We start from the raw sequence: 18,516 nt of genomic DNA on the forward strand, positions 1-18,516 counted from the left end.
TGACACCAGGCTCAAGCATATTAAGAGCTCAATGTTCCCGTATTATGCTTTACTTTACTGTACAGCCAGTGGACGAGGATGAGAGATGCTTTCACTTTGCACCATGGCACCATGGCACCACTGGTGTGCTACAGCCCTCTCTTTCATGGGCCTCCCAGCCATTTTACAGAGCTGTGAGGCCTGCGAGAGGCCATCCCTCTCATGGGCATCACAGCCATGGTTGGACACCCACAAGAGGAGGCACCCTCCTATGAGATAAGCAGCACTGGGACATGGCTATGAGGCCTATGGGTCCTCTCTCAGGGGGTGTAGTTAACAATAGTGCAGCAGGTGCAGTGGCACCAGGGCTCTTTTTTGCATCACGGTCCATGGCAACATTACCATGTCACTGGTTCCTTCTCCCTTGCACCGCACAGCCATGATCCAGTACTGCTGTGCAGCTCATGGAAGGCCCCCCCTCCCCCCCCCCTAGGCCTCACTGTCACTGAGAGGCAGCACAGATTCATGAATTCCACGCTTAGGGCAAGAGGCAACATCTGAAGGGTATAGCTATCAATAGTGTAGAAAGTACAATGGGACCGTGTTCTTGTGGGGTTATGTGTCCAATGCACCCAAATTATGGCTGTATTTTACTGCTCAGTCAGTGACCAGAGGGTAATGGGGAGTCACAATTTGCCTTGTTTGCACGACGGCTGGCCTGCTCTCCTACACCTTGCAGCCATGATCCTGTTCTGTGATGTCCAAATGCCATTCTCTCCCTTGGGCCTTATGTTTTTTTTACTATATGTGTTGTGTTTTAAACTTAACATAATTCTGGTGAGTAAAGAGCCTACACACAAAAAAGATTGTCCTACGTCTCTTAGCATGTGCGTGTGGGATACTGATGAGAGGATTTATGTTAAAACAAATTACGAAGTATTAATGTCATCCTAAGGTAGCACAATAATGGCACGGAAAGATAAGGGGGCCTTTTGAAATTTGCAATTATATCCATGGTGCGAGAGGTTTTCTCTTGTGTCATTTTATATTTTGAATGATCCCGCCCCTCATTACCTCACAGTATCTCCTCCATTTATGAGGCAGAACTGGAAATTGCATCATGCCCTCATCTCGAAACAATCAGTTAACGAGGAGTAAATAATATACATCTTTGTGAGACCTGCACCTAGCTTTTCCATCCAATGTGACAAATGTAATCCATTTAATACAGATTTAAAATATATGGACTTATTTCATTTGTATATTTATCTTTTTGTCCATGTTGTTACTGATATCCACGTTAGGTCTCTTCAGGGATGCCAAATAAGATCAATAGTCCCGCGATGTAACTTTCAAAGCTCCTCCACTAGGGAGGAGGAGCGTTGCCCCACTGCTTTCTCGCAGTGCGAGAAGCAGAAAGACAAAATGCAAAAACTACCATTTTATGTTTCTGCAACACGCACTGCGAGAAAGCAGAAGAGTTTGGTTGGGGGCGGGCGGGTCTGCTTTAGGGCAGGGGAGGAGTGCCTTGCCCACTGCTAAGGGCCCTGACTGTTTGGTCTGCCCTCCAGGGCTGAACAAACCAGTCATGCACACTCTGGCCTTTCTCCATGTAGGCACCAATGCACCCTACATGGAGAAAATGGCCTCCCCATAGGCGCCTGGCTGGTCGGCTGACATTGCAGCATTGTGATTGGCTTAGGGGAGGGAGGCTGCCTGCTTCCTGTTCCTGCTAGAGGCAGGAAAGAAGGAGAGCAGGTCAGGAGCAGAGATGACGCGAGACCTTGGAATGTAAGTTTATTTTATTTTTTAAACTACCCCCCCCCCCTACCCCCAGCGCGAACCCCCGCGAGACCTCCCACCCGCGAGTCCTGCTGGCCGCAACTGGATTTTACATGCAAATTAGAGGGGCCTCACAACTTCCTTTTCGCCCAGGGCCCCAGAAGTTCTAGGACCGGCCCTGCCCCCACCCTCCCACTGCGTTCAAATACCCTCTGTTTTTTTCTGACTGGTTGAAAACGCCTTGACAGTCTCACAGCGCTGCTGGTACTGAGGGGTTTTCCCGATGTCTGATGACAGGTGTCTCCAGCAAGCCGACGCAAGAAAGAATATAACACAGCACCCTTATTTGCATGAGAAACTGTGCAGGAAAAAACAACACAAAGCAGGCATGAAAAGCAGACGTACAAAGTTCAAAGACTTACGCTGTAATTTTGTTTGCCTGCCTTAATGTCCCTTTTGTTCTTGATGTTTATTGAACTATGTTATTATTTCTTCGTCATCCTTACGTAAAGCGCTCTGATACCCTCTTGGGTCATGTTCGCGCTATACAAAACTTACAAATAAATAAATAAATAAATAAGATGGCAATCGAACTCTACAACTTTGCTCACACCTATTATACTTAGTACTTAGTATGCTGCTCATATGTGCTTGTGATATTTCACACATGGGTCCATTTCATTTAGTGAATATGCATTGTATGGCCAAAACGCAGACTAGCACTAGGCCTCACACCCTTATTGCTGCTTCCTGCACAGCACTAAACTCTGGAGAAGAGTAATTTATGATAGATCACCATAGTGCCACCAAAGCTACGCTGGTATTTGAGAATCAACGCAGGTATTTTAATTTTATGAAGCAGCGGCAGATTCTGTGCATATATTGAATCCTTGTTCCCTTATTTTCATGGATGCATGCCCTAATGCAAATGATGCAACACCTCTGCCCTTGTGACTGCAGCATGTTGCAGATGCACTAACAAACGGCTCTCACAGAAGATATTAACTAGGCACACTTAATAACTGGCACGCTAATAGTGAATTCTAAAAAGCGTCCAATAGAAGGACGCAAAAATACTGAATTAACCCTCCCATCACCTTTTGTGTGTTTGATGTACCGGCCTAAGTGGAATGGGTATGCCCAGGCATGGGTCCTATGCTCACTGTGCCACTGAAACCGAGCTACACCTGACTGCAGCGCCCCAATCAGGGCAAAGCCGGTCTTGGGTTGCTTTTATACTGATACAAGGAGGAGCTGGCAGTTCAGACTGAACCTTTCTTATGGGAACAGGGCCAAGAATGATTTGCATATGGCTGGGTCCAAACAGAGGTGGGATGGTTAGCAAAAGAACGACGGGTTGGAATGCTAACCCTAACAATTGCCAGAGGGTAGACAAATTGCAAGCATTCCTCCCATGATCTTTTATGTGTTTGATGTACCACCCTAAGTGGGACAGATATGCTCTGACGTGGGTCCCAGGCTCACTGTGCCACTGGAACCAAGCTACACCCGACTGAGAGCTCGATCAGAGCCAAACCGGTTTTGTGTTCTGGTTCAGGGAGGTCCGCCATGGTAGTTTGGACTGGATTATTGGAATGATACCCAGACCAAATTCCTGTGGTGGGACAAATTGCACGCATTCCTCCCATCACTTTTGGTGTGTTTGATGGCATAACGAAGGGGGCAGGGAGTGTCTATCGCCACTCTCCAAAGGCAGAGAGGGCTGCACCTGGAAAGACATTAATACTGGCACAGGAAGTGTCCCTGCAGGAGCACGCAGTATCCCAGGCTCTCATAGGCTCTGAACAATGTCACGTGGGTGAGTACAGTCTCAGTAGCCCTCTTCAACAGATTGGGGTGTCCACTTGCAAAAACAACATCTGATGGAATTTTGAGCCAGTGCTCTGCTCTGCTACTTTTCAGCGCATGTGCTAACTGTCAGAGACAGATAACGCAGTGAGAAAAGTGTGGTTTCTTCATCAATTACAGGAACGCACAAGAAGAGTTCCCACCAGCATAAACAGGAGCAATGTGTACAATACATAATATGGCAAGAGTCTCTATATAGTCCTAAAACTGGTTTGGAACAGCCCCAACATCTCCAGCACTCCTGTAGATTGCAAAACAGACAGGGGAAATTGAATAATTAGTATGGTGGTCTGAAAACAAATGCATAACCACAGAACTGCACATTCTGCACCACAGAGAGCTGAACTGTAAGTAGAGGAAGGGTGGAAGTACCAAAATATGTTGTACCTACCCCCCCAGAATAGAGTCCTTCTGCCCCTCCTCCCATTTCACAAAGCAATAGCCCCATCAAAATCTAGGTTACAGAGTCCCCGAGAAGGGGTTTCAGGTTTCCCTCCTATGGAAAATGTTACCCTTACTAAGCCATCTTCAAATTCTACTAAATGTATGTGATTTGAGAAGATCTACTATTACCCACGTTGGTCCACAAACTTGCTGATAAATTTGCATGTTGGAGTATCTACCCATGTACCCACCTGAGAGGAATAGAGGATCTCTTCAAAATTTGGAATATCGTAAAAAGGAACACCCAACATCAGAAATTATTCAACATAGGTTGTATATATTGCTATTTAGTTGGTCTGTAATTGGTCAAGTATGTGCCCACTACACGTGGTACTTAAAAAAGAACTAGTTTCATTGGCTCAAGTAACAAATCATATTTGTGCTCTAAGATGATATTGTAGAACAGTCACTGTGGCTTTGAAGGCATGAGGCACATTTCCAAACTGGTTCTGTGGCCACTGATTTCTGGGTAATACATGTCAGATACTTTGTCTTGCAACACACACATAGGAACTAAAGCACAGCGACCAACTTGGCCTCATGAGTTCAGCCCTCAAAAGACCTCTGACCTTTGGATTGACAGAAAGTTTACTTTAGAGGTCAGATAAATTGCCTTTGTGTTCCATACATATGTTTTAAATCCATCAAAATTAAAAGGTGAAACACTGAGAAATGTTACCTTCTTCACCTGATGAGCCTGAAAGATCAATCACGACGTATACTCTCCCTTCTGGCTCCAAATCAATCTGAAATTGAAAGAAAACAAACATTTAAATCCAGCAGCTTCATTGTGCATTTTCCAACCATTCTTCCAATAGATGAAATATTTCCCCTTATGGAACATGTGTTTATGCATCATCAAATGATTTACTGCAGTTGCAAGAAAGAACCCAGGACATGGAAAAGCATCACCATTAACATCAGATCACAATGAAGTCTACTACAATTTAGAAAGAAGCTAAAGCCACACCTCTTCAGGGAGCACTACTCTGACCCTGGAGTTTAGCTTCCCCCAATAATTGTATCTTCTTGGGGGCTATGACCCCTGTTTGGAGCCCTGTTGTTCTTGAGCTAGATTCTTGCTCTACAAATACCAACATATACATATATACATGGAAGCATACTAAGTCTGCAAATAAGGATCAAATACGTTCAATTCACTTGAACCTTCAAATTATGCATACACTATGAGTACACAATCTTATAAGTTGTGTGCTTGATGGTGCGACGTAGGCCCCCAAAAACATCCTACTTAAAATTAGCATCCATAGAGTAAAACAAATATGAACGAACAAATAAATACAGACTCAAGAACAACCCAGGCTCTTGAGGCAAGAGAATCAAAGATGCTTCAAAACAGTATGTTATTGGATGGTAGTAAGACTTGGCATTTCAACACTTGTTATACAAAATTGCGGAATACTTACCGCTCTAGTACTTGCTTTGCACTGCGTGAGGGACTACTTTGCTTCTACAGCCCTTTCTGTTTACGTTTCTCCTTACTCTTGCTGTCTCCCTCCCTCGCGTCTCACTCTAATATGCTAACCCAGCTAGCACATTGAACCCAGACTGATGGTCTTTGCCAATGCATGCACTAAGTTAGAAAATGTATCTCATTACAAGATTTAACAGCAGCAGTAAGCACCTAGAAACATATGACTCAGTGGTGTACATTTAAAAACAAACAAACTTGACTGCATGGAGTAGGGGATACCCAAACGTTAGCCGCAAAAGCACAATAAGGCCAAGAATAGTAAAGAGAGGAAAACAGTAATTGCAAGGGGTGGCGAAGGAGGTTGTGAATCAAAATGGCATGGTCTACGGAGTGAAATCCTGCAGCTGATGCATGGAGGGAGTAGGCAATGTCACAGGATGACTGGCCTGCAGGGTTGGACACATTTGAGTTCTGACTTCAAGTGGGTGAGCACAGGCCTGCCAGTGGAATTAGAGCAGTGGAGTAGGGAGAGAGACTTGACACATATAGTAATTGCATTTATAAAGCGCTTGCTACCCATTACGAGGCATCAAATCGCTTTTCGGTGAAGAGTACGCTACTCCGTAACCCAAAAAGGAGTAGTGGTGAATTGGTCCATGGAGATATGAAATTAATTTGAGCTGTGTACATGCAAGTCTGTTACTTGAATTAGAAAAGATAGTGGATGTGGCAGAACAAGTTGAGATGGAGAAATAAATAAGCAATAGGATACAAGAAAAGGGGGTATGGCACTGGTATGTGTCAGTGAGTTTAATTTCTGTGTGGGGGACAAATGTTATAATGGAAGTCATTTGAGAACAATAGGGTGAGTGAGATGACCTTAAAGACAGCACCAGTGAATTGTTTCTCGAGTCTCACAAATGTTTTGAGGACAAGGAAGCTTTTCTTGTTGTAATGGACTGAAGACAAATGACGAACATGAATGTTTTTCTTTCACACCAACAGCTTCACTGATTTGTAAAAAGGAACTCCCAGCACACCTTAATATAAAGCTTGGTAAAGCACTGTAGTAAAGGCAGCTGTGTGGGTCTCCACTGGATTTCTGCTACCGGAGCATCATAAGGGAGATGAAGATTGGATGGAATGATTAAAAAAAAGATGGGACTACCCTCTGGCAAACAAGAGAAGCTGGACATCCCAAAGAAAGATGCTATAAGTAGGACAAGCGCAGGGCAACTAGACCATGGTATAGCTAGTAGTTTGTCATGGACAAGGAACGCAGAGTACAAATGAGGTGGGTGGGTCATCGGGAGCTGGGGTTGACAATATTATCCATGGGGAGTCAGGATGAAATGTCTTCATGGAGTGATTAAATAAGAACAACACCTCTGCCTAGACATCAATTATGTTTGAGGCTCCTAGTTTTCAGTTTTTAATGATTTTAACGGATAAAAACAGACAGAAAACCATTTATTTTCCTGTCTGTAATAAAAATTTTTATATGTGGCCAAAACGTTTACATTAGGTTGTTTTTTTAGTGATTCCAGTGCTTAATTTGAACCAATGGTTTCTGGTGCTTGGCACTGGCACATAATTGTGAACACTGGCACTAATAACAGTCTGCCACCTGGTGGCGCTGTGTATCTAATTTAAAGATGAGAACAACAAGAGTTGTTTATTTATTCAATATACATTAAAAATGACTAATACCTACTGCCCAAACCATTCTTATAGCTTTAGGGGTCTGGAATAGTCTGAATTGTCACACCTGTAAGCGTATGATGGTTAGTAGTTATGTTGGTACTTTCATTGGTAGTGCTGGAAGGGGCAATGGGTGACGCAAGCTGCAGTGGACTCCCGATGAGGGCCCTGGCATGTTTTTCCTTCAAATTAAGCACTGACCAAATGATTGCCAGGCCAACAGCAGTGTGGTTTGGCAGGTGTGGGGTTTAAAAATGAAATACATTTTAGTAATGAGGATGAAAAAGCAGCAGATATGCAGAAAGTTAGCACTACAATGCTCATGTTTTCAAATAAGTGTCTTGATTTATCCTCAGTGGCTGTACATGTAATTGAAACCTGTCAGGCATTCACGTAAGAGTGTACTATTTATTGGTAAATAAATGTGGAAATATACTAGTTTCAGCTTCACTTTTTCATAAAACCCAATATAAATATGAATACATACAGACGAGATTAGTAAAAAAATAAATATGGATAAATTCAGACTGAAAGTCAACAAAACAAAATACCATAACACCGGGAGCCCTAATGAAGTTACTTGTGGATTCAACTATGTAACTTGAAAAACCACCACAACCACAAAATAATACCCAAAAAAGAACTTCACAGTACCCGAGTGTGATGATGATACAGATACTAATTCCTCAGCCGAAAAAATTAACAAAAGTTGCAGATAGCACTTGCTTTACGGTCACCCAACATCATGCAACCCGCATCACGGTCACAGAAGATGCTACTTCTATGCTGGAGTGCACATTAGCTGATGACTGTGTTCAGAAAAAAATGGAAGACTGAGTCTCTACTGCCAAAATTTGGAAAATGGCCTCATAGAACTTCAGAAAATATCTACTTAGAATCTAGCAAGTCCGTCAGTTCTCACCATTGCGGGCCATTTATTACATTAGTTGAACCACAGTGTACTTTTAAATTTGATATAACATTTCTCTGGCGCAGGTGCCACCCCACTACTGCACAACCTGTGTGATTTATTCTTGAAACCAGTGCTCACTCCACAGTCATAGCACCACTCATTTTATGTATGATGGTAGGAAGCATGCTTGATCCCCAGTTTTAAGGCCAGTTAATGTCATACTGGAAACGTGATGAAAAAAACTGCCCGAGAGGGTATTTGTGCTGCATACTAAAAGCATGTATTGGTAAAGCAAATCTGTTTGGCTTGCATTTTGAGTACTGGGTAACAAATTAAAAACCCTGCTGCACTGTTAAAAAATGGATCATTTTAGTTTTAAATGCAGCAGTTAAATGAGATAAATACATTCAATGTCTGATGTTTCAGGGTCCTTTTGGGATGCAAAGTAGTGCCAAAGGCACTGCAATGCCAGCCCTTCATATGTGGTGGGAACGATACTCCAGCAATAGCATGAGGTGAGAGATAAATATTTCTGTGGGAAGAGTCAAATCCCATTCTATGTATATTTTAAAGAATCGACAACAATAGGTAATGCACATAGGGGTGCTGTCAAACCAGACCTAAAATGCAATAGGCTTAACAAATGTCACACATTTTGCCAATGAGGTGGCCCAGGCAGGCACTTTCTGTGTTTAAAAGCTATTTGCCAAGAGGTCCTCCTCTTCATGACATTTCATGTGCTATATGGCACAAACCCCATGCACGTGCAGCATGAAGTGGCACAGAGCACATCTCACAGTTGTTAATGGGCAGTGCTCCGGCCTACCCAGGGAAGCACTCCACAAGTTCTGCACACATGCCTTTAAAAGGCATGGTCCTGGGTATGCACTTTGGCTTGGCATGGGATGGCCTTCTCAAAAGTGGAGTATTTATCATACAATTACTTCATGCAAAGTCATGCTGCCTCGTTCAGATCCAAACAGTGTTTGTGGCAAGCCTTTCCAACTTAATTTATTAATATTTAGAAGCTAGCAGAGTGCCGTACATTTATCCCGTTCGCCCTACTATGTCAGTCGACTGCATTGAACAAAAACAAAGTAAGCTCTCATCCGTTTCAAACATAAATTCTACAGAGGAAGGAAGGTGGCCTAAGAAAACCCAAGAAACGAAAATTATATTTATTTATTTATCTATTTATTTATAAAGTTTTATATAGCGTGAACATTACCACCGAGGGTATCAGAGCGCTTTACAGATTATGCAGCAAGGAAGGGTAAAGCAAGAAACAAGAAAAAATGGGAAAAGGAGGAACCAATCTACACAGTTTTTTCGAAATAGGAGACAATCAATTCGCCTACTTCTATGCCATAAGTTCAGTGTGGAATTAATCCGACATTCTAGACATCACCACTCGCACAAGGGAACATGATTACATATTTTATTTTTTGTAATCAACATTAAATCTTTTTATCTCAATTCTTATTTTCTTTTTTTTCCTTTTTAACAAACAAAAATGTTTATTATGAACTCTTTATACACCATATATCGCTATATACATACCTATGTACACACCTATATATATATAACATAAACACTTATGTCAAAAATACAAAATGACAAAAAAATGCAAACTTTTTCTTTTTTCACCCTAAAAAATATTGCAGCAAAGGCTGAGTGCCCTCCCATTAACTCTGGGTGGTGCACTAGGAGGTAGTCAGACACCAATGGTTCAATACACAAATTCATAGAACTTAAATCAAAAAAAGGTGTCACAGAGCATTAATTTCCAAATCAATTACAACACAAGGACTCCTCCATTTGGAAAGTGTCGACATGGTCGCGTTTCGGCCTTCCAGTAAATCAGGCCTCTTCAGGACAGGGCGATAAAGAACAAGGGAATTTCAATCCGGCAGCTGCAGGAAAAACGGGCCAATTCAAGGACCACCAATAACTTCTTTTAGTCAGCTGGTTTTAGAAGTGTATTCAATCGCATCCCACTCTCTTTTTCTTTTCTCAATTCACGGACTCTCTCTACTAAACGACTAACTTCTCTATTCACCACCGCACGGAGCCGCCATCATGGTTGGGATTGCCTCCTAAAGGCATACATACAGAGTCGACAAAGCGAAAAGTACAAATTAAAAAAATGTCCAAGAATCACGCGAGCAAAGTCTGTGGGCTACAAAACAGCGGCTATGGTTCCTTTGTGGATGAACTGAGGTGAATGCATTTCGTCTTTCTGTGAAAGCGCTATCTCCTTAGACTCACATTTAGGGTGTTGATCTCATGAAGGGGCTGCACTTGGGGGATGAGAGTATGAAAATACTAGATTTCCACTGTGCGCGCTTATTATAAGACTCCTTCACTTAAATCACCACAAATTCACAAGAACGTTTTTTAAAAATCGCAAATCGATCCGTAGACTTCCTCATATGTTTAGAATACGTTTTTAACATTTATTTGATTCATAAAAATCCCTTTAAGTACTTATGGACATCTACTTTAGCCGTACATTTTCATGAAGACTCCTGCTGGCTCGCCCTTACACCCTTACTCAAGCAGATTTTAATCCGCTTGAATATTTATTGTAGGCTGCTGGGTTTGCAGAACGCGATGACATGAAAACGTGATGGCATTTGACATTTCACGTGTCCTCATGGTGGTCCTCCCCTGTCAGGTTGACGGCTGCCTGGCTTGGGAAGAGTCATTCACCCCTTGTAATGTGCGCCGCAATAAAGGTTTCCAGGCACGCTTTGTCGTGAATCTCGATTACAGAGAATTGGTATAGCAGGAATATGCAGAAGTAAAGGGACATTCGTCATTTGATCGAGACCAAGAGGAATCGCGAGGGTAGGTTTCGCACCAACATCCCGGAGCATTTGAAGCGTCCTGCAGTTTTCGGGGACCCTCCAACTTGCCTAAGGGGTATTTTCCTGCTCACCTTGGAGTGGACTCATTGTGATGCAACCATTCAGGTGCAGTATTATACATATTGAGTGGCCATCCTTTATTAGAAACAAGGTCTTATGCCTCTCATGGGGCGCTAATTTACTACTCTTGGTCCTGATGAAATGCCGACTGCCTTTTAGGGCAATCAAGGCATGAAACATGTCGACCTCACTTTGCTGAAAGCTGTCTAGGTACTTTGTGACCGTAGGATTACACCACTGTTTTTACTTAGTCCTGGTACCCTTACCCCATATATACGTTTTTTAGGGCACCAGAGTGTATTTTAGATGCACTTCACCTTTTCACTTGATACACTTCCGCTCAGCCCCCTCTCCTAAAACAGGATATTCTGATCGAAAGATCGCAGACAAAGAGCCCCCAGGCCCGTCAGGCATTGCAACATCGGCCAGATGAGGAGTGCCCAATGATGAAGCATGACACCCTAACAGGTGTCTGAGGGGATTAAAATGTAACCTTCTGGTTTCCCTGCAACAGTATCGCTAGTCTCATGGTTTTACCACCTTGTGACCACCCGGCATTTGAGGAACTACTCCTATTTGGATGGTCAATCAGTTTACTTCTAGGAGGAGCATTGGCGTAGCACCTCTGTAAATGTTGAGCTCTTCATTCCCCTAAGATAGATCTGTGCAGAAATAAACACATTATTTGTCTCAGCAGACAAACACCACCCCCTGCATTCTTTAAGTTATGTGTGTGTTCTCTGCCCTTATCCTCATTGAAATCTTTTTCACTGCTGCATTTTTGCAGGAGTAAATTTGTCTGTGGATACAGACTGGTAAACAAATTTAGAAACACAAGGTTCTGACTCTGCCATAATTATAATTATGGAAAGTTATTAGGTGTCAAACCTTGAAGATATGCAGGTGTTAGCATAACATTTTGAAAATGACCCAATACCACCTTGACCCATCAGAAGTAACTAAAAGAACAGAGATGTGAGCCTGTCCCAACCAACCAAGAAATGTACCTCCCTCAGTTATTTTAGAAGTTCACTGCCACCACAGAGCACTGCTTACCTGAACATTTTTGCCCCTTGATTTTTCATGACATACTTTGTGACCATGAGCTGGATATACTCTAAGGACATTAAGACATCTCCAGGAATATAGGGTTTGAAAGTCAGTCAAAGTTGAAATAAAGCGCTAGAATTTATCCAGGTTACTTTGCTACAGGAAGCCAGTCAATTCTGCAAGGTGTCCGCTTTAAGTGTTCATGGTGATCTAAAGTGCCCACGTCTCATGATGCAAAATTTAGAATTTTCCACAATTATCACAGAATCTTTTTTGAGGTTCTGACTAAGATTGTCTCACACTAGTGAAGTGCAGAGCCAACTACTGTTTTGAATATAAGAACTCAGCTCTCCTTTAAGTGTGCACAACAGTTTTCAAACCCATAACATTCTCCCCTCTGCCCCTTCAGTGACGTAAAATGATTTATGTATTACAAGACAAATAATCAAACTTTTTCCGACAAGTAAGATGATTTGCTGTAGTGAAAAAAAACCCACTGCCAATCCCGATTCTTCAAACCAGCACTTGCATTTCCAAGTCCAACCTTTTACGCAGTTAAGCCACACTTCCATTGATTGATAAACGTGCTGACGCGAACATTTAAAAAAAAAAATTCTGTTCAACCCGTAATTCACAATAGGGATCTCCACTTCCACACCAAAATCTTCTTCTCTGCAATGGATCTTTGCCACTATTTCAGAATGGAGTATCAATAAAAACCATCTCAATAGACATCATCAATTTAGTATTTTAGTTTAGTTAATGATGAGAGTTTTGGATTAGTAAGAAAACCTTTATTTATCGATAAGAGTTTAGTATTTGTTTTGTCTTTTTATTTGAATTAGTAAATCAGATAACTCTGTTTACAGAAATATCAGGAAAAGTCATAGTTAGAATCAATCAAGTAAATTACAGCATGTTCCATAAAGGAAATGAATCCCTATCCTACTATAAGCAGATCCTAACATACCTGAACCCATAAAGAATCCTTTTGGAAAAGATTAAGATTTAAAGGAGCAGTGTAATAGAATCAGATTGAAGCCAAAGTCCTCATGAAGAGTAGTTGCAGAAATTCGTCAGAGTCTCAAGTAAATCAGCATCAGCAAACAGTCGCCGTGACAACTATTCAAAGTTAGGCTAAGAAAATAGTCACAGCAGTAGCCATAACCATTACAGAAAATAGACCCCCACAAAGTATTAGGCTACATAAATCACCGTCAGCATTAGCTCACAGCGCTCAAAGGTCCCCAGCACATGCTAGTAGTAAACAAACTTAGTTAGTACAATTGTGAGGGGAAGAAGAAAGAAACACTGTTCATCCACTGCTTTGTGTGGTTCCAGGATATGTTGTCCTTGTTGTGTGGTCCTTCGTACAGAGCCTTAGCCCAGCCAACAAATGTTTTGTCTCTACCATGCAGTACACAGCGACTTCTTCAGGGCTAAATTCTTGTGATTGTGGTCCTTATTGTCGGTTGTACTGCCGTTGCGAAAGTATATAGATGGTCTCATGAGTACCAGAGACTAAAGGTCAATTTCCTGATTACACATATATCCCCCCTCTCTTCCAGGTGAGAGAATTAAAGTTTTCTCAAAAGGCAGATTCTCTATTTTGTGATGCAAGGCAGGTATTCAAAATATGTAGGTCCTAATTTTTACGAAAACCCTATTTGTAGGGTTGTGGCTGTCAGCCAGCACTAGTTGTGTGGCCGCTGGTCACCCGATCTGGTAATCAGCTGGTGAAACCACCTGCGTGCGAAAGGGACAGCATCACCAGCTGATTACCGGATCAGGGGTCCAGCGGCCACACAACTAGTGCTGGCTGACAGCCACAACCCTACAAATAGTATTTTCGTGAAGGCACCTTTCCCTACGTTTCATTCTATTAAGCATTTTCGTGTTAATGTCTAGTGTAAATGATACCATTTATTTAAGCAAAATTCTCCTACTCCTAATCGGTTAGATTAAATAGGCCAGACTACAGGTAATGTTTTCATATCAGCGTTATGAGAGCACAGTTCTGATATGATAAGAATAGAAATGTACTTCTTTGTTACTGCCGTATATTTTGAAATATCAATAATGTTGGTAGCAGTTAAAAAAAAAAAATACAATTGGTAAAACATTTTCCCTAGTGAAATTCAAGGCTTAATTGGGGCCCATTGGGGAAAGGGGGGGGGGAAGAAAGCACCAACCCGAGACTCAAGGTAAGTGTGATAAAGGCCGCTTTATTGGAAGCAGGTGCATCCTACACAATAACGTCCTCGGCCTGCGCCGCACAATCTAAACATAAATATGTAATTTCCTGCCTCACCCCCACCCCCTCCCCTAACTGATTCCCACAACCCACAAACAGTAACAATTAGCATAACTTAAATTTGCCTCTCCACCTGGCTACATACTTTATTGTGCTTGACCTACCCCCCGATACTCCAAACAGTTCTCCTACTCTTCCCCCATAATTAGGAAGAACCGCCCCCACATACAGAATGCACCCCACACCTGCTCCAGCGACATGCGAAAACCCCCCACCCAATCCAAAAACCCCCATTTACACAGAATACAAAACATTGTAAATAGCCGTGAAAAGCCCCGGCGCAATTCGCCACAGTAGAAACACGTGTCGGCTGTCTACGATTTCCGCTATACAATTAAAGAGCAATAATCCACAAAGCACGAACTCTTCTGTTTCTATTCATACAAAAGAAAAAAAAAAAAAAAAAAAAAAAAAAATATATATATATATATATATATATATATATATATATTAAGCCTAAAGACACCAAGGTGTAACGTCCAACAAACACATCACCCCGTTCAAACCCCGTCTTGCACCAGCCTCCAACAAAACAAGGCCAAAACCCCCATGCCCCCAACTCCCCCGCAAAGGAAAATCCCCCGTAAAGTGCAGTGCCTGCCCGTGGGCACCCCCCCCCCTATCATGGCCCAGGGAGGGAGGAGGGGAAAAAATTGTCTTCCCGTCACCACCCCCCGCCCGGCGGCCGAGACACCACACATAAAATGGTGTCTCTGCCGCGTGGCCGGGCGGAAACCACAACCCCGCCCACCAGGAAGCCGAACCCAACCCCGCCCCCCAGCCCAAAAGCTACCAAAACCCAGGCCCCGTCCCCGTGTGGCGCCATCTATGCCCCCCCCCCTCTCCCCGGCCCCAAATTCCCTCGGGGGGGGCAGGCCTCCCTCCGGTCGGCCCCCCCCCCCAGGACCCCATTGGGGCCCATTGGGGAAAGGGGGGGGGGAAGAAAGCACCAACCCGAGACTCAAGGTAAGTGTGATAAAGGCCGCTTTATTGGAAGCAGGTGCATCCTACACAATAACGTCCTCGGCCTGCGCCGCACAATCTAAACATAAATATGTAATTTCCTGCCTCACCCCCACCCCCTCCCCTAACTGATTCCCACAACCCACAAACAGTAACAATTAGCATAACTTAAATTTGCCTCTCCACCTGGCTACATACTTTATTGTGCTTGACCTACCCCCCGATACTCCAAACAGTTCTCCTACTCTTCCCCCATAATTAGGAAGAACCGCCACTCGAGGGACGTGTTAACGGGCCTCGACCCCCCCCTAGGACTCCCCCTCCCTAAACCCGGGACGCGCCACCTGCCCCATTCAGCAGGACCACCCCCTAACTATATGGCCACCGCGGACCCCCCTCAAAAACCCCCGTGCTGTCCGGCCCACGCGTCCAAACCGCCGGCAGGTCCTCCCCCCTAACCACCGTGCCATGCCCTCCGTCCCAATGTAGAGGGCCCTGCCCTCCGTCACCACGTATAGGGCCATGCCCTCCGTCACCACGTATAGGGCCATGCCCTCCGTCACCATGTATAGGGCCATGCCCTCCGTCACCATGTATAGGGCCATGCCCTCCGTCACCAATGTATAGGGCCATGCCCTCCGTCACCAATGTATAGGGCCATGCCCTCCGCCACCAATGTATAGGGCCATGCCCTCCGTCACCAATGTATAGGGCCATGCCCTCCGTCACCAATGTATAGGGCCATGCCCTCCGTCACCAATGTATAGGGCCATGCCCTCCGTCACCAATGTATAGGGCCATGCCCTCCGTCACCAATGTATAGGGCCACGCCCTCCGTCACCAATGTATAGGGCCATGCCCTCCGCCACCAATGTATAGGGCCATGCCCTCCGTCACCAATGTATAGGGCCATGCCCTCCGCCACCAATGTATAGGGCCATGCCCTCCGCCACCAATGTATAGGGCCATGCCCCCCGTCCCCAATGCGTAGGGCCATGCCCTCCGTCACCCATGCATAGGGCCATGCCCTGTCACCCCCAGGGCGTGCTTCCTGGCCGCGGAATCGAGCTCCCTAACAGGTATGCCGCACTAACACGGGGCCGTGCCCCCTCTCTGTCGCCCACAGAGAGAAGCCCTCCGGATGCGTGTCCCATACCTGCGCCCGTCCGCCAGGAAGAAACCCCTGCCGCAGTCCATGCATAGGGCCATGCCCTCCGCCACTAACTGTATAGGGCCATGCCCTCCGTCGACGTCACCCCCGGGGCGTGCTCCCTGGCCGCGGAACCGAGCTCCCTAACAGGTCTGCCGCACTAACCCGGGGCCGTGCCCCCTCTCCGGCGCCCACAGAGAGAAGCCCTCCGGATGCGTGTCCCATACCTGCGCCCGTCCGCCAGGAAGAAACCCCTGCCGCAGTGCCCCCAACCCCCCCGTCACCTACCCTACCCCGCAGCCCCCGACATGGCAGCGGCACCGTTCGGCGTCAGACCCCACTGCGCGTTACTACCCCCCGTCCTCCGGCGGGCGTGCTTCCTGGCCACGGAGTCGAGCTCACCCCGTAGAATGACCACACCGACGTGGGACCGTGTTTCCTCTCTGTCACCCAGAAAGAAGTCCTTCACCCAGTGCGCCACCTCCAGAGCCTGTCCGCCAGGAAAAAGCCCACTGCAGGGAACGTACCCCTCAACCCGCGCGACTCGATACGCCCGCGGCCCATTGAAACGTGAATTACGTGCGCCGGATTCACAAGCGCACCTGCAGATATCTCGTTAGGTTGTTCCCTCCAGGCCTTCAACCCGGAAAATTGTCACTAACATAAACTCTATGCTCTCGCCTCCTCGCCATCTAAAATGACGAACAATACCCCCGGATTGCCAAGCATATGCTCCCGCTCTGCACTCCACTCACCCAAGCCTTCGCCACTTCAGAAACAAGTGGACCCCACCACTTCGGTAACGTATCTTATATTAGGCCTGTCAGTGCACATGCATCGCTCAGTCAGATGAAAGGATGTAAGGGCAAATGCACCATCCTCCGATCAGATTGAAGGAGCGCCCAGGCCCACACCGCAGTTGCCCAACAGAGCCCTATTCCTCGTACCAAGAAGGCGGGAAATCAATATTTCGTGTCCATGACCACCAGATATCCCTACTAATCGAGGAAAGAGGTAACCAAACTTTCCCCCTGCATATGCAAGGCATCTCCTCCCTACATTAGCATAGGAGATGGCCTACTCGTCCAAGTAACTTCTGCATAGATATAACCCGTCAATAAAGGAGCAGCGAGACCAAAGACATTGGCTGCACATGTGGGTTTCACAACCTCCTGACATTGCGAACCTTGCTGACACCTTAAGAGGCGTATAGTTGGAGTAAGAAGCTATACAATATTCATTATGAATAAAACTTAATTAGGAATAAAAGTCATTCCTCCCCGAGGGTCGCGATGAGTGCGGAAAGTAGGGCAAATGTTCCTTGCTCCGGAGGCAGGAAAAGACACCAAAGTGCCTGTAGTGGGGATATGAGACTATTGGAACGTTAATCTGACACCTGAGGTCCCTGAGGGGGGACATTCCAGAGAAAAGTAGCTGGACCACTACAGCAATCTGATTCGCAGAGAGCCCACCTTAGTTCCATCACGCCAGGACCGCACGTGCCAATGCCACTGGGCAATTCTCATGGAATGTGGACATGAAAGACAATTGGCAAGTCACATGGATGTAGACATGACCTGGACAGGGAATCACATCCCATACAGAAAATCGAAAAGACGCTTGAACCAGTCAGATAGCGGTTGACATGTTTCCAAACTGCATTACAACGCTCTAAGTTAAAGTGCAGCCGTGCCCATTGAACCACCACTCTCAATCAATGACACTTCGAACAAAACAAAACCCTGAATGAAGGATGGCCTAGTTCCTGTCACCCAAAGCAAAATAAAGTAAATTGGCATGACATCACCCTCAGTCGCAGAGTATTATTTACCTATGTGTATGTCATTTAGATGGCGCTATTGAAATGCGCTGTAGAATGGGGCCCTCTGCCTGTCCTTCCCTGATCCAAGAGACGTCATGGCCCGCTAATCTGACAAATCAGGGCTCGAGAGTCACACCAGGATTTCCAGATCGGAGACAGAAACC

At 45.0% G+C, this 18,516-nt stretch overlaps 1 protein-coding gene across 1 annotated transcript in view; it reads right to left on the reverse strand.

Annotated features, from left to right (window-relative positions):
• PRKCE (protein kinase C epsilon) overlaps positions 1-18,516 on the reverse strand; it is a 1,245,727-nt gene that overhangs the window by 925,303 nt on the left and 301,908 nt on the right. The window contains exon 2 of the mRNA XM_078649672.1: positions 4,754-4,820. Within this exon, the coding sequence (XP_078505798.1) occupies positions 4,754-4,820 (67 nt within the window). The remainder of the gene's footprint in view (positions 1-4,753; positions 4,821-18,516) is intronic.

This window comes from Lissotriton helveticus, chromosome 6, assembly GCF_964261635.1.
Source record: "Lissotriton helveticus chromosome 6, aLisHel1.1, whole genome shotgun sequence".
NCBI classification, from domain to species: domain Eukaryota; kingdom Metazoa; phylum Chordata; class Amphibia; order Caudata; family Salamandridae; genus Lissotriton; species Lissotriton helveticus.